The following is a 22,384-nucleotide window of genomic DNA, read 5'->3' on the forward strand; positions in this document are numbered from 1 at the left end:
AAATGTCAGTATAATACAACTCTCTCTATTATGCTTTATTTATGTCAACATCTGCAGAAATGCTACAGCAGAAACACAAGCATCCTGGGAAGATCGTGGTTACCTCATAGACGTTCAGAAACAATACGATGCTGAAAGGCAGCTTGAAAAATACTTAAGATCTTAGCCTGCAGTCAGTCATGAGCCAACCACACTGGGACACAGTTCCCAGACCACACGAATTCTTTGAGGCCAGCTCTGATTAGTGAGGTCTTTAAACTACATTTTATGGAATATCTTGAATTCATTTGGCCATTTCAGGGAACTAAAATTGAGGAAATTACAGTAATAATTACGGTTAGCATTGTTTATTCATTCAGATTTAATAACAGCAATAAAGACATTGTCAAAGAGAGGCAAAGTAACGAGCTACACATGAATGACATTCCCTTTTCAACTCTCATTATGCTTAACATGAACTCACTCAGCTCTTTAAAGCCACACAAATAATTCACTTTATGTTCATTACTTGTAGAGAAGCTAAGCCGGGTTGAAGTTCACACAGCATGGCAAGCTGTTAATGAGGTAGCCGACATGACTTAAATCAGAAATCATGTTCTCCTTTATTTTATTGATCTTGTTGAAATTTGCTCCTGATTATAAGCCGAGTTGCTGGAGTCGAAACAAGGAAACAAATAAAAATCCGTTACACTAACCTGTTTGTTATGACAGCTCAGTTTGTCAAAATGAAGGCAAAAAACCGTGGATGTTTTCTGAGAACATTTTTCCAAGATTCATGCAACTTGTGCCAAATATAAAAACATTTTTACAGGATTTTACTGGCTGAGTTTCTACATGTCAATCTCAAAAAGAAGAATATGTTGATAAAACAAAAGGTGGTTTGTAATAAGACAGTATGGTAGACCTAATAAAATAGTTATTGTGAGGCATGATTTTCCTCATAGCATCACATGACCCACATTTACGACTGGCCGATAGACCAAAATTGATACAATAGTTTGTACAATGTTCACTGCCTAAAATTATAGTTTTTTTTTTATAGTTTTGTAGTAAGATGTACATGTTGTGGTTCAAGCAGAAGAGTTTCCTTATTACAATTATGAAAATGATGGCTTATTGCTGCACTCATTTCTGTTATTGGTAGCAAATGAACAACTCAATGTTGTTCATGTGATTTGCTTATGAATATTAATTCCCACTTAAATTATAAATCCTTAAACAATGCCTTATATATAACGTGTTTTTCTTAAATAAGAAGTAATGTCCTAAACAGCTTTATAGCAAACAGAAGTAAACATGGCACTTGTTGGGGAACTATGTGCAGCAGCGGATCGATACAGATTCGATGCACTAGTGAGTATTTACATCACCAGGACAGTGTGTGTTAGATTGACTCACAGTGCCCTCACTCACACGAAACATGCCACAGATTGCAATTATGTCGCTCAATAATGTGTTTTAAATAATGTTAGATAACAAGAAGGTCACTCAGAGAGCACAGACCTTTGCCATGGCCAAATGCCCTATTTTGCAATTTGACGAAAGCGAAAAGAATACTGCTTCTATGGGATTCAGATCAGCACCAACATGTAATGGCTTCTTCTTTTACTCATGGTACATCCTTTCACCGAATGTAATGAAAATCAGGCCACTAGTTTTTTTGTTAATAAGCCGAAGAAGCCCAACAGCAATCATAAGCTTCTTGTTGGAGTAACAATGGAGCTCTATAGTTTTATAAACTATACCAGGCTTCGGCTGCACTGACATTACCTGCCTAGTTATTGTTGATTTGGTGTTGGCATGGCTTTTGTTGATAATAACAAATTCTTTAACATTTTCTTTCCGCTGTTTAGATTTCAAAGTTAATTATTTGTTAACATTTGCTAAATAATTTAAATCAATATGAAGATATAAAATAATCGAAGCATCCTATGCCTTTCTCTCAAAGGTCTCCTACAGATCCCTTGATTTTGGGGCTCGTGGTCGGGCCCAGGGGGAGCCGCCACCATTGCGTCCAACGAGTGGAGTGCCAACGGTAGCCCTGAAGATGGGCTGGACGGGGAGAACGATGACAAGGCCATTGACGGGGACGCCGAGGGCGTGTGGAGCCCGGACATCGAGCAGAGCTTCCAGGAGGCCCTCGCCATATACCCCCCCTGCGGCAGGAGGAAAATCATCCTGTCAGATGAGGGAAAGATGTATGGTAAGTATGCTGGATAACAGCCAGAGCAACAAAAGAACAACTTCCATAGAAAACAGTCCCATAATGAATGCACCAAAATGAGAGAACCATCCATCCCACAGAGATTTGTGGTTAAAAGAAAACAAACACGCACCATGAGGCCCTAAAGAAAAATGAGAAAAGTACTTTTCTCCCTCTTGTGCTCTTGTCACTGCTTCGACAAAGAGGTGTTTTCTTTCCACTCGGTGCTCTCTTAAACAAGTCTGTACCTGTTGCGTTGTGACCCCGGGTCAGGTTCTCCCAGTCTCTCAGAGCCAGTTATTGCCGTCCTGAGATCATCTCCTCGTGATTTACACCTGTCTTTTTCTACTCTGTTTTTCTTTACAGCACACTGTTTTATGGCCTCTTCTCTTCCTCGCTACACTTTCAGTCGCAAAACCTGCTCTTCGCTGAGCGCCATGTGCTTGTTTCTCCACAAACCGGTACTGTGGGGAGAGTTTCGCCTGTGGGCTGGAGCTGGTTTCTGGAGAAGTGTTGCGTTTGATGCAGGATGGCTCGGGTAAATTGGCAATAATTAGCGCAGCGTGAATCCAGGTTCAGGAACAATAACATCACTTTGGAATGTTTAAGATTTTAAACATCCACATGGTTTCAGAATATTAATGCTGTTTCCTGCAGTGTATTCATTAATGTGCAGGTGTTGAGCCTTTAATGCCCTGAAAAGCTCCAGATGGATATGTTGGCAAGTCTTCTGGTGGAATCACTGACATCCAGGTGTAGGGCATTGCGCACATTTGTCTTTCATTATTTTGATCCCACTTTCCCATTGCTGTTGTTCAGACAAAGCACGCTCTAATTACAGTTAGCATTTGAAGCTTGGAATTTTGGTGAACAGCAACAAATGTTGATTGACAGGAACTGTGTTGCTTTCTTTACTGTTTTACACGCAGTTGTCCTTCACAAACCCCCTTTAGGCTTTGTGAAATTATGTTTTATTCACCATTGAAATCTATCTCCTTCTAGCCATGTTTTGTAAGCTTTTCCTGCCCTTTAATTATTGTCAATCATGACTCAAAAACTTGAAAATTGATTCCGGCTTCAGAGAAACCATAAAATCATCAATCAGTGCCACCAAAGTCTCCGTAAGGCTGTTTATTTTAGACACATTACTGTTTGTTTTTAAAGGTCCCATGTCATGCTTTTCCGGTTATTACCCGTCCCCTCGTGTGTTATGTAGCTTTTTCTGCATGTAAACGGTCTGCAGAGTCACAAACCCTCAAAGTACACCCTGCAGCGAGTAAAACTCTAACACAGAAAATACCTGTCTATGCTGCCCCAGAACGCCTCGTTGGAGATTTTTCTTTTTCCATTTTCTTCTTCCTTTTTTCTTCTTTTTTCACACTCACTCAGCCTTATCTTTTCTCAGCCGCGGCTCTCCGCACCAGAGGTAGCGCTAGACTTTTTCGCGGCCCGTCATTTTGACGGACAGGATCGTAACGTTTCCGTCAAAATCCAGTATTACCCGTTGGTCTTTACACAACTCTGATGGGGGGAGAGAGAGAAAGAGAGAGAGCACGCTCGTGAACTGTAGCGCGGTGTTAGCTTTGGCGCTGTTCTGAGTTTGTTCTAATCTGCCAAAATGACGGACTGCTTTCAGATCTTTCCGTCATTGTTAAAAAAAATCCATCAGCCTGGCTGTGAGTGTGTGTGTGTGCTCAGGCTGAGCTCTGTGGTGTCTCGCTGTCTCGCAGACCCCACGCAGCAACCAGGAAACGACACCAGTAATCCAGCTCACACTGTCCGCTCCTCGAGCCTCAAAGGGCGGAGCAGCGAGCCCCGCAACGTCCCGCAAACACGGCACCCAGACCCCACGCAGCATTCTCATCTGTTTGTCCTTACTGGTGTCATTTTCTGGTTGCTAACAAACGCCATTGTAACATATGATCACTGATGTTCCACTGTAACGGTGGTGGACTCATCAGAACAGAGTGGGCGAGCTGACCAATCAGAGCACAGTGGGCTCACAGGGAGGGGGGGGGGCAGGAGCTCCAACAAGCCGTTTAGGACAGAGAGTGAATACCTGGTGAATACACATACTATACAGAGATGCTGTATGAGAAACCAATGTGAGTTTGGAACATTGAACATTGTAAATATATTCTAGTCGACCTCAACAATGGAATTATGATCAGTGGAAATGGCCATGACATGGGGCCTTTAAAGCAACATTTTTTTTGGCTGCCTTTACTTGACGAGATTCTTATGGAATCTCATCCTATAATTTTTCAGGCAGATTCGGATATTCAATGCACATACCTGAAATAACTCTGCCACTGTTTCAGCTTTTGTTGATCCTGGCTTAGGAATCATAACAGTGAGGACACAAGTAGTGGATAGATCGAGTACTAAACAGAATATGAATCAACAGCTTTTGTTTTCTGATTCTTCAATCATTAATGTAATTTATCAAACAAAAAAGCCACACATTAGCTGATTCCACCTTTTGGACTGTTGGTTATTTAAAATGTAAAGATATTGCCTCGGGCTCAACACAGGCACTATTTTTCTGACATTTAAGGAAAAACTAAACTTTGCATAAATAATCAATAATACAAAAAAGAAATTGGCTTCAGCACTAGAACAGAAAAACTGCATACTGATTAAACTCATGCTACCATGTTAAAGCATTTCTGAGCTTGATTCAGTAGGAAATTTACATTTTGAAATCTAAATTCATCTGATAAAATTAATGAAATATAAATTTTAGGCAAACTAGAGGGACTTATGCTTAAAAATAATAATACTTTTCCAGAATGGCACAATTACTTTACAACATGCGTACAGACCTTGTGCACTAATCACTGCAGGCATCTTTACATTTACCCAAATAACTCTTCAGGCCTGTTTAGCAGTATAGTGTTGTGTCCCAGGCTCTATACATTTGTCATGAGAATGTCAACAAAGAGGCCGGCTGTTCACAAACCTGCCCCCTTAGCAACAAACTGTCAGGACCCCTTTTAGAGGCCCGTTTTTTTTTCTAGAGCACTAAACACCCTCTCCATTTACAATAAGTCATCTGAGGCTCTGCTGGCAGCGCAGGCTTGCCCAAGAAGAAGCCGTCTCACAAGGTGATTACCTCAGACATCTAAAAGCTGCCCTGACGTGAGCTTAGGGGAATGTTAACGATTGCACTGTGTAATACTGTCTACCTTGCAGTCTCAGTCAGACTTCCAGTGGCCTCTAAAATAAGTCATCCCTCACATTGGGAATTCCACTTTTTCTGCCAGGATTTTTTTCAATTGGTGGGAAACCTTTTGCTGATTTCCATCGCCTAAGCAAGATGACTGCTTCTTACATGTGTGTGTTCTTTGCCCTTACAACCTGTCTAGACTTACCAGAAGCATTGCCAAGCATTTGCGAAGTTTAGGTTTAGGTTTAGTTTAGTTTAGTTCAAAAGAGCATACATTTTAATTTCAATAAGTCACACATATGTTCAACAATACAGTACAAATCAAGATGTCCTCATTGATACTAGCACAAATTCCCATTTCCACCTTTTATGATGTCTGTATGCTAAACATATGTTGGGATGAAGCCAGCCGCCAGTTAGCTTAGCTTAGCATAGAGGCTCTAAACAGAGGAAAACATCTTGCTTGGCTCTGTCATTGGTAAAATAGATGGTTGATTTAGTCTGAACTGCTAGGAGAAATAGATAATATTTTGATAACTATGTTGTCATTAGTGCATAGTCACCTGCAACTCAAAATCGCTGTGTATTCGTTAGCTGTGAATGTGCCGTTAATACATAGTAGAAGGTCACAACCATGGTCACAACATAATGATCAATGACCCAAATAAATAGACAAGTATAACCCTCATCAAACAACAAAATGTTGATTTTTTGAAACCTTTGGTTTATATCACAGGTTAGCTTCAGAGATCCTTATAGCAGGTGTTCTATCTTTGAACAAAGGAAAGCTAGCTTCTCCCCCTGTCTCCAACGTTATGCTACGCTAAGCTAGGCTAACTAGCTGCTGCCATAGCCTTATATTCAACAGAGAGATGTGAGAGAGTGTGTGTTATACTTCTCATCTGACTTGGCAAGACATCTAACTTTTGATTCCTTTGATTTTCAGAAAGCAATTAACACTGTCTATAAGCAAACAACAGTTTTGGTTCATTGGAATTATGCCTTGTTGGAATTTAATAGTTGGCACATTTTGCGACCTGAGTTCAGAGGAAGTGTGTGCGTGTCACAAAAATGTTGCTTGTCTTGTTTTGCTCTGGGGCTGTACTGACATGTCTTTCCTCTGAGTATTCTGGCATCGACAGGTACGTCAAACCCCAAGCACACACCTCTCTGTCTCTCTCTCTCTCTCTCTCTCTCTGTCTCTCTCTCTATCTCTCTCTCTCTCTCTCTCTTTCTGTAGCTGTTTTTACTGCAAAGCATCTGGGTACAAAAGAAGAGAAAGACCTCAGTGCTAGAGGGAGGCTTATGTCTGTTTTCACCTATGCAGACCACATTAGGACCTAGCAGCAGATCCAGTGTGTGCATGTGTGAAGTTGTGAGAGAAGATGTGTGAGGAGTTATAGGGGAGGGGGCTGAGCTCTGTAATGATGACTGAGCAGGCCTTCCCTGTCAGCCCACTCGCTGAGATGTTAGGAATGTTTTCAGTCATGGCTGAGCAGTATGTTAGCAATTTAGGATTACCTCAATGTTATGAGAAGGGAGGAGGGCAGAGAATATGGGTGGAGAAAGGGTTCAGGAGGGAGACTGAGCTGGAGAGAAAGAGAGGTACTGTAGAGGGGGGGGTTATGGGGAGGGAGGAGAGTTTACCTTTTTGCCCACTATCTTAGCATGGAAGTGGAAAATTCCAGCGGTCATGTAGTAAAAGAAAAAGATAGGCGTGTCCTGCCGGGGAAGAGGTTAAGAACTGCAGCCTGCAGCGATCTGAGCCGTGTTGAGCAATCAGCATGGAAATCATAAGCAGTTTAAAAAGAGGGTAGAGATATGGAGAGATAGCGATTATGATCATGTAAGAGGCTGACGACAAGTGAGGCCGTGACTGTGATTTTACTAGAGCGTCTCTCTAGGACTATTATTTTCATTATTGATCAATTCTGCTAAAATAATTTCGAGCTGTATTTATTAGTTTATTTCATAGGGACATTGCAAATAAATGAAAATGAGTACAACATACATTATGTCAAGCTGCCTGAAAAATGCTCATTGACATCTGTATTTCTCAGGCGGGTAACAATAACAGAAACATTACAAGTCACGAAATCCAAGTACATATATGCAATACATAAGGAAAAAAGACAGAATCATTAAGTTAGTTAGAAAAAAGTGAGGTTGAAAAAATACCTAATGATATTCACATTTTACAAAAGAATACGAATTCAGTAAAGCATTTTAAGCCATTTTTGCATGGATATGTTTAGACTATTCATCAATTGTTCAATATAGTTGGTGATTATTTTTCTGTTTATCGTCTGGTCAATAGATGGTTAATGGCTGCAGCTCTGTGTGTCTGTTAGCACCTCTCATGTTCCCCTGCTGGGTGCAACAGCAGCCTTTTCACGATCTGTCTGACCTCCACCAAGTCTGAGCAGATCTCTGTTGCCACGGCTGCAGCTGCCACTCACAACACACAGATCACGTCTCTTATACTCTTTGTTGAAGTTACATAGAACACTGTGCAAAACATATTTACTATTATGACCACCCATTCTTGGTTGCTGTTCTGACAAAATCAGGCATTAAATGGTCCTTTGCACACCTGGTACTTTTTTCTAACACTTATGTCAGGTTTTTTTATTTTTATTTATTAAATACAGTAGATGAATCTCATACAGCTACAGGTTTTTTTTCTGAATGCATCATACCCACACTTTAGGGATCGAGAGTCTCTTGAATAAACAATTCAGCAGCTTTTTGTGTCTGAAGACGGGTTGAACACAGATCTGCTGAGTGATTATGTTGCCTCTCAAGATGTGTTGTATATGTTCTTCAAGTGCAAAGGTTAAAGTGTAGGATGAGGGATTTGGGACTCACTATCTCAGCGTTGATTTTGCTCCCATCACATTTTTGTTTTTATGAGTTAGTCCGATATAACTTTTAGGATGTAACAGTTGATGATAAATCCAGGCTTTTGTCAGTTTGTTGCAGTTCTATCAGGATCAGGTTTGTCTTTTTCCAGCGAGCAGAAAGAGTAGTGTCAGGGAATGTCTCTTACAGTTCCATTTACAAATAATTTTAACATTAAACTTTATAAAAACTTTATTTGAAACTTTGAAATCAAACACTGAAGTGATTCGTCCAGCCTGCTTTAAAGTGGTGCTTCTGCAGCAAACTACATATCATATAAAACAAAAGCTGTAACTTAAAATATTACAAAACCAACCAGATGTTTTGAAAAAAAAGAGATATCATCGCAGCTCACATCCACAGAAGTGCACTGTTCAACAGGTGAACCAAACACATTTTTGATTTACCACGCAATATAATTTCTGAGCTGAACACTCTAAGAAAAATGCATATTGTCTTTTTACTTGAACTTATAACCATCATTTTTTGAATAAGAGATTACATTTTTCTCCGGACCTTTCAAAGTCTAAAAGTTTGCTGTGTATTTCATTTTAATGTAAGAACACCAAGAAGTTCTTATCTGTTTTTTTCTTAGTCAAACTGTAGTTCATACTGTATGTCAGTACTTTGCAATGAGATATCTGTGAAATTAAAGGCAGAACTCTTTGGTTGGGACAATGTAATGTGTCCCCCCCTTTTGCTCCTCTGCTGAAGAGATTGAGAGTGACAGTTGCGCGGGGGTCGGGCTGGCATTGTTCTTCCTCTGCCATCCTGCGCTGGGATGGCCGGCAGCAGGTGCTGCAGTCCGTTGAGTGCAGGGTCACACGCTGGTGTTGTTTTGGGAATAGGGGGCTGCTGCCAGGTGGCAGTTGTTGGCAGAGACAGTTATGGCTTTGTGTTTCCTCCAAGAGTTACTGCATCAGCTGCCCCTTTTGCCCCTTCGACCGACGACCCCCTACCCCAACCTAATGGCCCTCACCCCGGCTCTAACCCCTGCTACTCCCAGAGCTGGAAGTGCATGTGTGTGTTCACCCTCACCCCGGCTGTGTTCGCAGGCCCAGGCCAATCAGACTGGCTAGCACAGATGTGACAGGCTTAGAGGAATGCTAGGAATGCGGAGGCGCTGGAGCGGGCGTGTCCATCCCTGGCCCGGGGCAGAGGGGGACGGGCTAGCTGAGTATCGGCAGACAGTTCCTCTGCTGGCCCACCGCCGGCTGACTCTTTTGGAGAGGACGGTGAGGGCTGCAAGCCTGCCGGAGATGGCCGGCAGGACTTGTATGGTAATTGCACTAACCAGGGCTTTCTGGAGGCCAAGTGCTACAGAGTGTGTGAGAAACCAGGACTTGTTTCTCCTGTCATTGTGTGTCTGGATACTGCAAAGACTGTTCGACTTCCTAGACACACAGTCTTTTGTGTGTGGGTTTAAGGGGGAACATATTGACCGATTTGTATTGGTTTCAATTTCTGTAAGCAAGTTTTGAAGAGTTCAGGTCATTATTCATAATGATACAGCAGTCCGACCTCTCCTTTTGGCCCAACTGTCAGCCACAGAAACCCAGTAAACGTGACCTGGCAAAGAAACGAAGTGAAAAACACTGATGGACTGATTTCCCCTCAAGACAACATACTAATGCGCGTTACACTTCATCCAATGGGGATGTTTGCCTGATTCCAGCTGCATTTAGCTGAACAGGCGGTGCTTGTTACTGTAAATGTTGTGCACAGCAAAGAGGACCATGACATCCCAGAATAGAAGATGTTCTCTGCACAACCTGTTTGTGCAGAATGTCGAGAGTAGATGTTATGTGATGAAAAACATGGTTCCGTTTTCTTAGCACTCTCTATAATTAGGCTTCAGGGCCACGTGAGCAAACAATAAGTAGGTGTGAAACAAGCTAATAAAAGTTGTGGGTAAAACTAAACAAAAACAAAACTTTAATACCTTGTTTATTTTTTATTTGAAATAAAACACAGAACATTAAATACAGTCTGCTATAGGAAGCTGAGGTGCTTGTGGCCTGTGATCTGTGACAAAGTGTTTGCCTCAGCTCTGAGGAGTTCTGGGAAAGGTCACGCTGCTGGAAAATGGTTATTCAACAAATGACCAGAGTGCCACCTTCTGTCCATTTAAGGGAACTGTCAATGATGTAAACATGAATTATCCTTTGTCATTTTGAATGTCATTGTTTTTGTGCTTGACCTTCCTTTCTGTTTTGTGTTCCAGGTCGCAATGAATTGATAGCAAGGTACATCAAGCTGAGGACGGGCAAAACCCGCACAAGAAAACAGGTACACACGTTTTAATGACTGGAATAAAATAATATTGCATGAGTTTGCTTTTAGTTACTGACAGTACAAGACATAACAGCTACCTTAGCTCAGGGGTGTCAAACGCAAGGCCATCCCTGACCTCATTTTATGTGGCCCGCAAGAGCTTGCAAAGAATATAATATACAATACAATTGGTGTAATTGTTGAATATTTGCTTTCAATTATGTGCCCTAGACTTCTGCTTTCAGACGTAGTTATGTATGAATTTATTACCAGAACTGATAATAATCCAAGGCAGAGCCAATAATGTAATATAATACATTATTTTATATATATTTATATATGTATATTTATATAGTCTTTAAGTTACAACCGTCCCTTTGAGTGCAACCATAATGCTAATGTGGCCCGCAATTAAATTGAGTTTGACACCCCTGCCTTAGATACTTAATATAATTATTTAGATCCACATGACAAAACTGAATTACCAAAAAGCCTGGACCACAAGTAATTATGGACAAGTCTGGTTTGATAGATACTGTATTTATTTTGGTCAAAAAATCCCATGAAAGACCAAAACCAAAAAATGTCAGGATCAATTTAAATTAGCCTACCATGTGGCTCACAAACCTTTTTCTGTTTCTTCTGAATATTTTAAAATGCTGTTGGTTACAAATTAAAAGTTTAACTTTTTAAAAAGGGAAAGTGGTTTCTTAAAACAGCTAGGCACTCTAGTTTTAAGTGCACACTACTCAAACAGGAGTAAATAGTGTATTAATTGGGAACTATTTTCCGATTCAGGATTAGCGGATGAATACACATTTGATGCACTGGTGTTGGACTATTTACAAGATAGGCACTATCAAGACCCTTTGGAATAATTTGACGTATATACCAGCGAAAGAGAAATGTTTTAGAAGGATATTAAACATATTTAAGTGTAATAGATTTGTTAGATTTGGGCTCATTATATAACAATTATAGATTCAAAAAATGTACCTACTTTGAGAATCACCACGTTGCAGATGTGGGATTGAGTCACACTCACTTAAACTACGGTGCTTGTGTGTATAATAATAAAAACGCAGTGCAACAGGTTGACTCTGTGTGTTTTTTGGAGAACAATGGGGGTCTCAGAAGTAGCTTTATCAGGCGTTAGCTCCACGGGCTAAATGGGATCAGTTCATCCATCAGTTTGGTCTTTGCATGAGGATTTTCCATAAAATAGATTATTGCCAACCCATATTGTTGTTATTGTTTGCATGAACTACTATAGATGATATCTCTGTGATCATGTGTGTGTCTGCACGTGCATGTATGTGTGTGTGAACGCATCTGAGTGCATGTTGTTTTTATGCTCAAAAACTGTTTCGCACCCCTTTAGGTCTCTAGTCACATACAGGTGTTAGCACGGAAGAAAATCCGTGAATACCAGGCGGGTATAAAGGTAGGTGCCACCAACAGCCTCCGGGCTACACTGACTGGGCGTCTCTTTCCTCTTTGGTTACGGCTTCTCTCTCTCTTTCTTCCCCTGTCTTTTCTCTCCCTGTCACCTTTTCCTCTTCCCTCCTCTTGGCTATTCCTCTGTGCAGGTTTCTAGCCACTTGCAGGTTCTCGCCCGGAGAAAATCTCGCGAGATCCAGTCAAAGCTAAAGGTATGCGCTTCACCGCGGGCTCGGCGGGGGCTGGTAAAGGCTTGGCTTTGCACTAACCACCATATTTGTGAGGAAAAACACTTGATTTTGTGCAATCAGTTTCAGCTAGATAAGTGAATGCAAGTCAACACATTGTTGAAGTATACATCAGATATAAAACTATGCTTAAGGAGGTCATTCTCCGACACTGTCTTGCTACCGTACCATGCATGTATTGCACACACACAACGCTTTGTAACTTCTAGGTCAGAGCTCCATTACTTGGAAGACTAACATCACCACTCAATAGTTAAATAGTATAGTTTCTGCTTTAAGGGAATGCTACACTCGCTGATCTGATGAGCCCACTGAACTGTCATCCAGCTGCATGTTGTTCCAGCTCTGCCTCTGCAGCATACTGTACCTTTCTAAGACTTAATCTTCCCTAAAACTCTCTCTACTTCCATACCTTTAGTTCCTTCAATGTGTTTCTGATGTGTTTTCATAAACTGCTTTCATCTTCATCATATGACTTGTTTCGTAGTCCTTTCAGTCCCTCTGTTCTTTCCTTGTACTTGTTTTCCTAATTGTCTATCCTCTTTCACTCATAATGCAGACCTGTGTAAATACTGGAGACATTGTGGCATTCTCTAGTGATAACTTCAGTTGAACCTAACCCCTTTGACTAATCCGGCAGTGGACATCAGCATACACAAGAAATCGAAAAAGATACATTAACAATATTTTCACTTGTGTCATATGTAGTTTAGTTGATCCAACAATGGCTCTTTACTTCCCTTACACACTTTGACCTTGTGATTCTATAAAGTGCAGTTGGAAGCCTTAACTTGTTCATCCAGTGATACAAGTGTGTGAGCTTTCCATAAATGTCAAACAAATCTTGAATGCAAATTATTCATCATGCAAGGCTCTCCATCCTTTTATTAAAGTCACAGGACTTACAGAACAGAGCAGCCATATTACCCCCCCTCCACTCTTCGTACATTATGTCACATTATGGTATGAAGAATTACGTTTAAATTACAATGTTTGCAGAGCTTAAAAATCACTTTATTTTTTAAACACATTGTCTTCATATCGAGGGCATATCTGAACCATTCCAGTGGAAAATACACTCTTAAAATTGATTTGACCAATTTTAAAGAATTTAAATTCATTTAAAATCAGGTTTTAAGTTTTTCAAGGATTGTATTCTATTCTGTTTGGTGACTTTACTCCTCTTCTCTTCCGTCTGTGATTACTTTTGTTGCACACACACCCATCTGTATTTTGTCTCCTTCACACAACATGGCATAAAGTATAAATTGACAGTTTTGTTCTAGCAAAAATATGTAATATGAAAAAGATATCCTCATTCTTCTGTGTTCTTGTTTACCCCATGTACATCAAATCATGCATATTAAATGTTTTGACTTTAACAGCATTGGCAGCACTCAAATGAATCTTTAAATGCTGTTCATATATATTTTCCTGTATATTTTAAACGTTAAATATTGACTTATAAAGAGTGTATGCAGTCACAGCTATACCAACGCCTTGTTCAAGTGTTTATCAAGCCTTTATGAAGTTGAGCCAAATTGTTTTTTTGGCAAAGACAAACACAGTTTCCAAGCCACTCTTTTAAGTTCCGATGGCAGACAAAGAGCAACTCCTTCCCCTGGGGATTAAAGGGAAAGCATCAGCTGAACAAACAGGAAGTTAAAGTGTTACTGCTGAAATGGCTACACACTGTAGTACCAGCTGTCCATTGGACGTAATACTCTGAAGCCTTGTAGTGCAGTATACCTCCAAGGATTTCATCTTTGAACTAATTGCTCTTTGATGAATTTCCTCTGTCAATCTTGTTTAGTGTTATAAGGGGTTGTGCTCCCAAATTATACTGTATTTGTATTGGCTTTACTAAAAGAAAATCCGTATAATAATAATATAGCCGTATAATAATAATATAGCCTTACACTTTCCTTCATGGTCTTTATACATGATTTTAAATTCCATGAACTACGTGTATTATTTCAACCTTTTTATGTTGTCCAATGAAATTAGATAATAGATTACATTAGATGATGTAATGTTAAAGTTTCTGGCAACACATACTTACTCAACAGTTTTTAAAGGTCACCTATTATGTAAAATCCACTTGTTCATGTCTGTAAGACATCCACATGTGTCCCCTCTGTGTAGAGAGACTCTGAACGTTTCAGGAAAAAAGATTCTCTCTTTTTGTCCTGATCCATTTATATAAAAACCTGTCTGAAAATGAGCTGATCAAATGTTGGCCACTTTATGATGTCATAACGATTTGTTGACTTGTGTAACTATTAGCCAATCACCAACCAAGGTAACCCCCCCCCACCTTATTACCCGAATCCCCTCCCAGAGCACCGTTGTGTTCTTTTTAACCAAATATCTCTCAGAGGGGCGTGGGGAGGGGCTCCTTATTTTCATCTAAAGTAACACTTTTGAAACAGAGGGGTTTATGGGTAATGCTGCAATGCATGATCTGTTTGGTATCTCGAGCCAAACACTTCAGAGACATGTTTTGTATATATCTGAGAGCTATAATATATTGATGAAAAACTGTATAATAGGGGACCTTTGAAAGATGTGATAATTCTGTATGTATGCCTTCTTCTAACACCTTAATACTGAACCAGGGCAAATGTAAGATTTTACCCACCACTTTTACAGTTTAAAAACAGAAGAGGCAGACCAGGATTAAAAAAACACATTTTATATCAACATAAACTAATTAATCTTAAAACATCATTTAGAACTGCTGAGTACTAATGGTTTCTCTCTTTTTTGATCCAGGCGATGAATTTGGTAAGTGGATCTGACTTGTGCAATATGCTTCCTTCCTCCCTTTGTTTGGCAGCACCAGTGCACTGTCCCCTTGCTGTGGCCCTCTGCTGGCATGGCGTCCCCCACCCCGTTACTATCCTGTAATGAAACAATGCTTAGGAAACCCCATACTGCTGCCACCCCTCCTGATGTAGTGTAATCCCCCCCCCAGCCTCTCCCAAAAAGACAAATGCTTGCTTGCTTTGTATTAAGGTGTCTATTTGATTCGGGGGTCACGCTTCTGAGGCATCTGTCCTTACATTGCAAAGCTACAGCTAAATTAGTGTGAGTGCATTATTTTGCAAACAAGATAATAAAAAAATTAAAAAGATTTGATATTTTTGTCAATCATGAAATACGTCTCATTCATCATGTTATATGTCTGTATATTTTGTATTTCACTGACATAGTACTGCTTTCATTGCAAAGCAGGAATTTAATTTGCTGATGGAAAAAAAATGTATGCAACACAAATACAAACCTGCATTTAATACAAATGCCCTCTCCTTACTTTTCCTGTGGTGATCCTGGTAAACACTGACATTCAATTATTCTCGTGACCTGAGATTAAATACAAACGCAGCTTTTTCTTCCTTCCTTTGCTTCATTCTGTCAAGCTGCAATAAAAAGAAAATGTCTATTGGAATAATTAAAATAGCTGTTTTTATTGAGGCTCATGTTAAGTTCTCCTAAAGGTTGTGAAACATAGTCAACATTCAAGTGTTGTTTTAATTATTTATCAAGCACATACAAATAAATACATGGTTGTGTTAGTCTATTCACTCCACTCTTATACAGCAGTAGGTGGTGTTTAGGTTATACTGCCCCCTTGTGGCTCATGTTATTCCTCTGTTTCACTACAGGATCAGGCGTCTAAAGACAAAGCCCTGCAGAACATGGCAGCACTGTCGTCTGCACAGATCGTCTCCCCGAGTATGATAAAGAATCACCTTCCGCCACTGCCTCCTGCCCCCTACGGGCCACCCAGAGTTAGCCCACCTCTTGTTCTCTTACACACATTTTTGTTTTGAATATCTGAGTAGAAACAACATTTATTCGTCTTTCAAAAGCAAGTAACATTTATTTTCTTGCTCTGCAGTTCTGGTCTTCAATCCCAGGACAGCCTGGACCCTCTCAGGAGTAAGTAAGCCCCTCTGTTGACCCTGCAGGATGCTTGTGGGGTTATATTTAGATCATGAGGAGAGAGATTGGTGTTATTGATGAGTAAAAAGTGCATTAAGAGTGACTGAGGCAGTGCAGGGTTAGGTATAGTAACCTAACCCTATAGCAGGTGGGTATTGCAGGGCATGTTTAACGGATCACTTTTTTGCACACCAGGCTGGTTCTAGATCTCAACCCGGGAAGGAATCATGGGCTTGGACGCACCAGTCATTCGTAAGTTCCCCCTAGCCGAAGTCCCGCTGTGAGCACAAACCAGAACTAACTCTCCTTCATCACTGCACTACTGTATGTTTCCTGCACTGATGTAAACTGCCACCAGGCAAATGAACTGCTTCAAATTCAATTGAGAAGAAATACATGGAGGAGATAAATCCTCATCTTTTTTTCTGTTTTACATTTACAAACAAAATAAATAATTTGTTTTCATTTGTCAGTAAATGCACAATTAATTGATGCTATTTTGCATGAAGCAGGTGGACTAGCTGGTGCAACAACACAAGCTCATATTTTGACACTAACAGATTTTTACAATAAAATGCTTTTATCAGAAATACAAATATAGAATGACCAAAGTGCCGTTCACATCTGCTACTGATTGTCTGTTGGTCATTGTCTCACTGAAAAATGTATTTTGTTTCAGTATCAAATCTTTTGCACAGCCCCCATACCCAAGCCTATCAGGTCCTGTACAGCAATCCATACCAAGTAAGTATGAGGGAACAATCTGCGAGAATAAAACAAATGTAACCACAGTATACTTGTTTTTAAATGTTTGTGTGTGTGCCTCCAGGTTATGAGGCCCTGGCGCCCCCCCTTCCTCCGTCTGCGACTGCAGTGCCGGTGTGGCAGGATCGGACCATCGCCTCCTCAAAGCTGCGGATGCTGGAGTATTTAGCCTTCATGGAGGTCCAGAGAGACCCTGAAAACGTGAGTGAAAATGCACAATAAGGCTTCCCGCATACAGACATAGATAGATAACAGCACAGGCCTGGCAGGGATGGGGGGCCAGGGGACGTTTTGTTTCTTCCCATCGGCACAGAGCTTAGTTTACAGAAGAATGTCATCGACGTGTTTGTTGCTCCTGATCCTAATGAAATAGTTAGAATGTGTTTTACAAGTTAATGTTAATGTTGAAAAACAATCTTGTACTACAAAAAAAAGGTAAAAAAAAAACAGGATATTAGTACAACCTAATACTCTCCTCTTTCCTTTTTCTCAAAAGTGAGCAGATTATCATATGTAGTTCTGCAGCTGATGTTCCTAAGGTTAACCCCGCCCTCTCGTCCCTCCTGTCTCTGTCCACTGCAGTACAGCAAACACTTGTTTGTCCACATTGGACAGACAAACCCCTCGTACAGCGACCCGCTCCTCGAGGCTGTGGACATCCGGCAGATATACGACAAGTTCCCCGAGAAGAAGGGCGGGCTCAAAGATCTTTATGAGAAAGGCCCTCAGAACGCTTTCTTCCTAGTTAAATTCTGGGTGAGTTTTAGAAGATCATCGACCAGTTATTCATTGCTTTGTGCATTTGTCTTTCTTTGTCTGTTTTATGCTTATTATCAAAATATGGAAAAGTGTGAAATGTATTTATGTACAACTTTTTAGTGCAAACTAATAGAGTAACAACCATATTTAAAAATACTAAACTGACTATGTAAATTATTTTTAAATAATTGCAAATGTAATTACATTTTTCTGACAAAAAGCCCATCAAATGTCAATGTTTTGTTCTATCAGTGACTGGATTGTGTACTGAGAGGCCTACAACACAATTGTGGTAGCAAACTACAGCTTATGCAAACCACTTCCTTTTCTTATGAAACAACAGTGTTTTTATAAATAGATTGGTTAACTGCATTTATCTTAAATTGTCTCTGCACACTTTATGTTGTCCACAAATATCTAGTCTCAAGAAGTGTGTCGAAAAACTTGAAAATACCCTAAAATCATTGTGCAACCCCAGGATACGAGGACATTTGAGTTACATCCAAGTATGTGATGATCATAACCAATCTGAACAAATGATTGCAGGCGGACCTGAACAGCAGCGGCATGCAGGACGGCCCTGGCTCTTTCTATGGCGTCAGCAGCCAGTACAGCAGCCTGGAGAACATGACCATCACTGTTTCAACCAAAGTCTGCTCGTTCGGCAAGCAGGTTGTGGAGAAAGTAGAGGTAAGAGCGTGCACTGGTTCTGTATTCTCTTCTCAAACAACGCATATACAACCAGCCGCTCATCTTTAATGTACTACCTGTTTGTCTATGATTGTGTGTTTCAGACAGAGTACGCCCGCCTGGAAGGAGGAAGGTGTGTTTACAGGATCCATCGTTCTCCTATGTGCGAGTACATGATCAACTTTATCCACAAACTCAAACACTTGCCTGAAAAATACATGATGAATAGTGTTCTCGAAAACTTCACTATCCTACAGGTAACACACGTTTAAATTGAGATTGTTGAAGGAGGAAGGACATTTTGGGAAATGTATTTAATATTATTTTACTTTAAGAAGTTTAGATAAGATGATAGATACCACTCTCATGTCTGTATGGTCAATTTTGTGATAGGGAATTATTCATACGTCCCTTTACTTGAAATCCTCTCAGCTTTCACCTGCCCTCTCACTCCTCTTTAATGGACTTGGACTTTTACAATGTCTCTGTGTGATAAGACAGGCCCTTTCTTTACTCACTGGTTTTCAGCTGTGGCGTGACTTAGCTAGAGGACCTCCCTTCTTCAAACAGTAACAGAGTTGACGAAGAGGGTCAGAGAGCAGGAAAGACACATTGGAGTCAATCAATAAGGTTGATGACTCCTTGGGGACAGTTTGTACTCAGTTAATACAATGTTGAGCATATGTCTTAACTTCAATGTTGTTTGGGCAGAGGCAGTGTGACTATGGTGTCTTAGCTAATTCTACCACCTTCACTTGGAACACATCTTCATTGTCGGACATCAATTTGAAGCCCTTCAGTGTATTTCATGTGTTTCCAGTGTTTTAGTCCAAAAATCTCATCACAATATGAAGCTATAGTCAGCATCTTCTTAGCCTAGCTTAGCACAAAGACTGGAGACAAGAGGAAACGTACAGTTAGCTATATGATCACTTAATCGTTCATAATAAACAAATTAGATACATCCGTTTACTATTTGGCTTTAGATGTGTGTTTAGACGATTGTGTGACCTAAAAACAGTGCCAGGCTAGTTTTCTTTTTTCCTTTTGTCCGCCTTTACACTACACTAAGCTACGCTAAGCTACGCTAAGCTAAACTCATCAGCTGCTGGCTGTAGCTTCACATTTGAGGTACAGGTGTGAGAGAGGCACCGTGAATCTTCAAATCTTATTCTCTGCAAGAAAGCCAACCTTTGCCTTTTTCCCAAAACTGTTATTTTTTAACCAAATAAAGAAACAATCACATTTTATTTAACTTCAGTATTTCTAAACAGGCTGCTTCATTTGACGTTTTTCCTTTTGCCCTTCAGGTGGTGACGAACCGTGACACCCAGGAGACCTTGCTCTGTATAGCGTTTGTTTTTGAGGTTTCCACGAGTGAACACGGAGCTCAGTATCATGTCTACAGACTTGTTAAAGACTAACAGCTCTTCAGGGAGGTTCTGGAAAAGCCAGACAAAAGCGTGAAACAATCTCTCTTTGACCAGCTCAACCATCCAGGAAAAACAAACATTCAAACATTGCTAGACCGAACTAACATGGACACATTTATTGCTTTAAAAAGAAAGTCTTGTTCGCAAGGGGAAAAAAGAGTGAATCTCAACGTGCCAACACACAAAGAAATGTTGAAGAATAACGGATCTTTCGAACAACCAGCTATTTCCCGTGTGTTTAAACATGCTTTAGATGAAGTAGGTCACTTTTGCAAAGGTAATTGATGGAGCTTCAAATGTTAATTGAGGGAACGAGAATGTGTTTAGGGTTGAAAAGACCTGTTTTAGTATGCCAGGGGATCACACTCTGAGCAGTAAGAGAAGTGTTATAAGATTGAAGAAGTAGAGAGACAACAGGACCACGGAAGGGGAAAACCAGAGCCAAGTGGTGTTGTTACAGTAGGTTTGTAAGAAAAGCAAGTGCCTTTTCTCCAAAGATTTTATCATTGCCTGCCACTTTGGATTGCCTTTTTTTTACTACCTCTTGTTTTTAAACAAACAGAAAAATAGTCAGACTGGTGTATTTTGTCCACATTTTTTGGAAAGAAACCTCTTAGATTGACATCTTTTGAGCAGGTTTTTATATTTGGGCACACAGAGGAATGGGATAGGAGTACTACTTTTCATAGCCTATTGTTTTTACAAAAGATCGTCCCAAGTTTTACAGTCCACATGTATAGGGAGAAGGTTTTTGTGTAACCGTACTATTTAGTTTCTGCTTTTTTTAAATGTTTTATTACAGTTTTAAAAATCAGGTCTTACAAGCATCTATCTATTACTGACTTTTGACACTAGGGATGCCTTGTACCATTGCCAGACATAAAGCCAGGGCTTTGCCATCCTTACAAGATCCCATGTTATTTCTCTCTGTTTGAAGACGTGTGCTTGGTTGCACTTAAAAGATCAAGAAGGGGTGGTGAAGCAACAGCAGTGCTTATTTTCTGCCTTGAGTTATGTAGCCTAATTGAAAAATCATTTGTTTCTGTACTGTGAGTCAGTGGATGCTAAAGGAATATGTGTTACATAGGAGTATTTTTTGGAGGGGGACTTTCTGTTCATATTTGTGATCAAGTAACTCAGCACAGAGACCATGGTTTAAGTGGAGAGAAGTTAAACACTGTTTCTTTTGTTTAAAAAAGACATTGTATGCTGTGAAGCTGGTTCATTTGCTTCACTGTTCTCCGCTGTAATGTGTGGAGAAGCTGCATCTGTTGATAAAAGTTCAGTTTTGATATTTAAGACAATTCTTTTTTACAAACCCAAAATAACTGTCTTGAATGAGGGCTATTGTCTCTGTGCTGTGTAGTATGACGATTGATTGTTATTTATAGGGTTGGAAAATAAATAGTGGGAGGGCAGGGTGGGGAACTGGAGGTGTATTGATCATGTTCCACTGTGATGGAGATATTTAAAGTATTGCAGGCCCCCGTATTAGAGACAAGAGAACTGTCTCTTCATGGATCCTGCTAGACAAGTGTCTACTCTGTGTGGTTCACTGGACAATTGTACTATAAAGAGTTCAAATTTAAGATATTGTATGGCGGAAAAGTTGCACCTGGCTTTGAATGTCATATTTCACAAGCTAGATTCAATAACACTTCTACTTTAGCAGGTCTCTCAATTTATCTTTTATACAGACATGTTTCGCCATTATCAATATTAATGTTTTGATTCTGTTGTCTTTTGACTTTCAATGTTTGCCATATGCTTCACTGAAAATAATGTGTGATTGTGCTGATATTGATAATTAATAATGAGATATCTAATGTATCATATTCTGAATGGTGTGGGCAGTTTTTCTGTTTTTGTTTTGTTTGGTTTAAGGTGGTTTACTGTTGTCTTTGTTACCATTGTGCATTGCAATTTTATACTTCAAAGTAGAGTTTGGACTATGTAATCAAACAAATGTATCCAACAATAAAAGACGCATGGTGCCTTTGGGGCCATTTCCCCCCAGAAAACGTATTAAAAGATGTTTGTACATTTGTTTTGTCCATGACAGTTCATTTTATTTTATTATCGCACACACCTATGAAACTAAATGTTGTGTATATGAGCTGGCTCAAGGTCAGATTCTACCAATTGTAATGAAAGAAAGGTGTAGCTTAGCATTTATTTCACAGTTTTCAATTGGGTCTTGTTGCACCAAATTCTGTGACCAATCAGATGCTGTGACCGGTATTGCCAATACAAAATCTTGTATCTTATGTTAAGCCTAGCATTATAAAATCTGACAGGTGAGGGAATTTGGTATATGGTAGGTACAGAGCCATATAATAGAAGAGTTACGACAACGGAAGTCCAAAAACGGTTATCGTCACGTGGTTCATGTAGACGAGAACCGTTCCCCGGAAGTTAATGGCGGGCAATGTGAATGCATTGATAACAGGAGATAGAACTACGATTTTTGGTAATTATTAGTGAATAAAGGTTTTGATTTGCAATATTTATACAACAAATCGATATGTGTATGTATTTACATCAATATGTTTTA

General features: G+C 40.0%; 1 protein-coding gene across 2 annotated transcripts; it reads left to right on the plus strand.

The window, feature by feature from the left end:
* Positions 1-2,121: 2,121 nt before the first annotated feature.
* On the plus strand, positions 2,122-21,876 carry LOC117446963 (transcriptional enhancer factor TEF-5-like). Of its 2 annotated transcripts, XM_034083498.2 has the most exons (13): positions 2,122-2,203; positions 10,498-10,562; positions 11,929-11,991; positions 15,011-15,022; positions 15,904-16,029; positions 16,140-16,180; positions 16,379-16,435; positions 16,863-16,927; positions 17,013-17,149; positions 17,531-17,704; positions 18,254-18,397; positions 18,502-18,654; positions 19,708-21,876. In XM_034083498.2, exons 1-13 carry the CDS (start codon positions 2,197-2,199, stop codon positions 19,819-19,821), a joined length of 1,158 nt encoding a protein of 385 aa, XP_033939389.2. In that variant the 5' UTR covers positions 2,122-2,196; the 3' UTR covers positions 19,822-21,876. The 2 variants fall into 2 exon arrangements, with proteins under 2 accessions (XP_033939389.2, XP_071059285.1); XM_071203184.1 differs by lacking the exons at positions 11,929-11,991; positions 15,011-15,022 and adding an exon at positions 12,137-12,199.
* Positions 21,877-22,384: the final 508 nt, after the last annotated feature.

This window comes from Pseudochaenichthys georgianus, chromosome 5, assembly GCF_902827115.2.
Source record: "Pseudochaenichthys georgianus chromosome 5, fPseGeo1.2, whole genome shotgun sequence".
Taxonomy (NCBI): Eukaryota; Metazoa; Chordata; class Actinopteri; order Perciformes; family Channichthyidae; genus Pseudochaenichthys; species Pseudochaenichthys georgianus.

Excerpts from the sequence above, each read along its gene's own strand:
- LOC117446963 (XM_034083498.2), top strand. Across the intron at positions 16,181-16,378 it reads CAGCCTGGACCCTCTCAGGA|GCTGGTTCTAGATCTCAACC; the intron begins GTAAGTAAGCCC and ends TTTGCACACCAG. Across the intron at positions 16,436-16,862 it reads CTTGGACGCACCAGTCATTC|TATCAAATCTTTTGCACAGC; the intron begins GTAAGTTCCCCC and ends ATTTTGTTTCAG.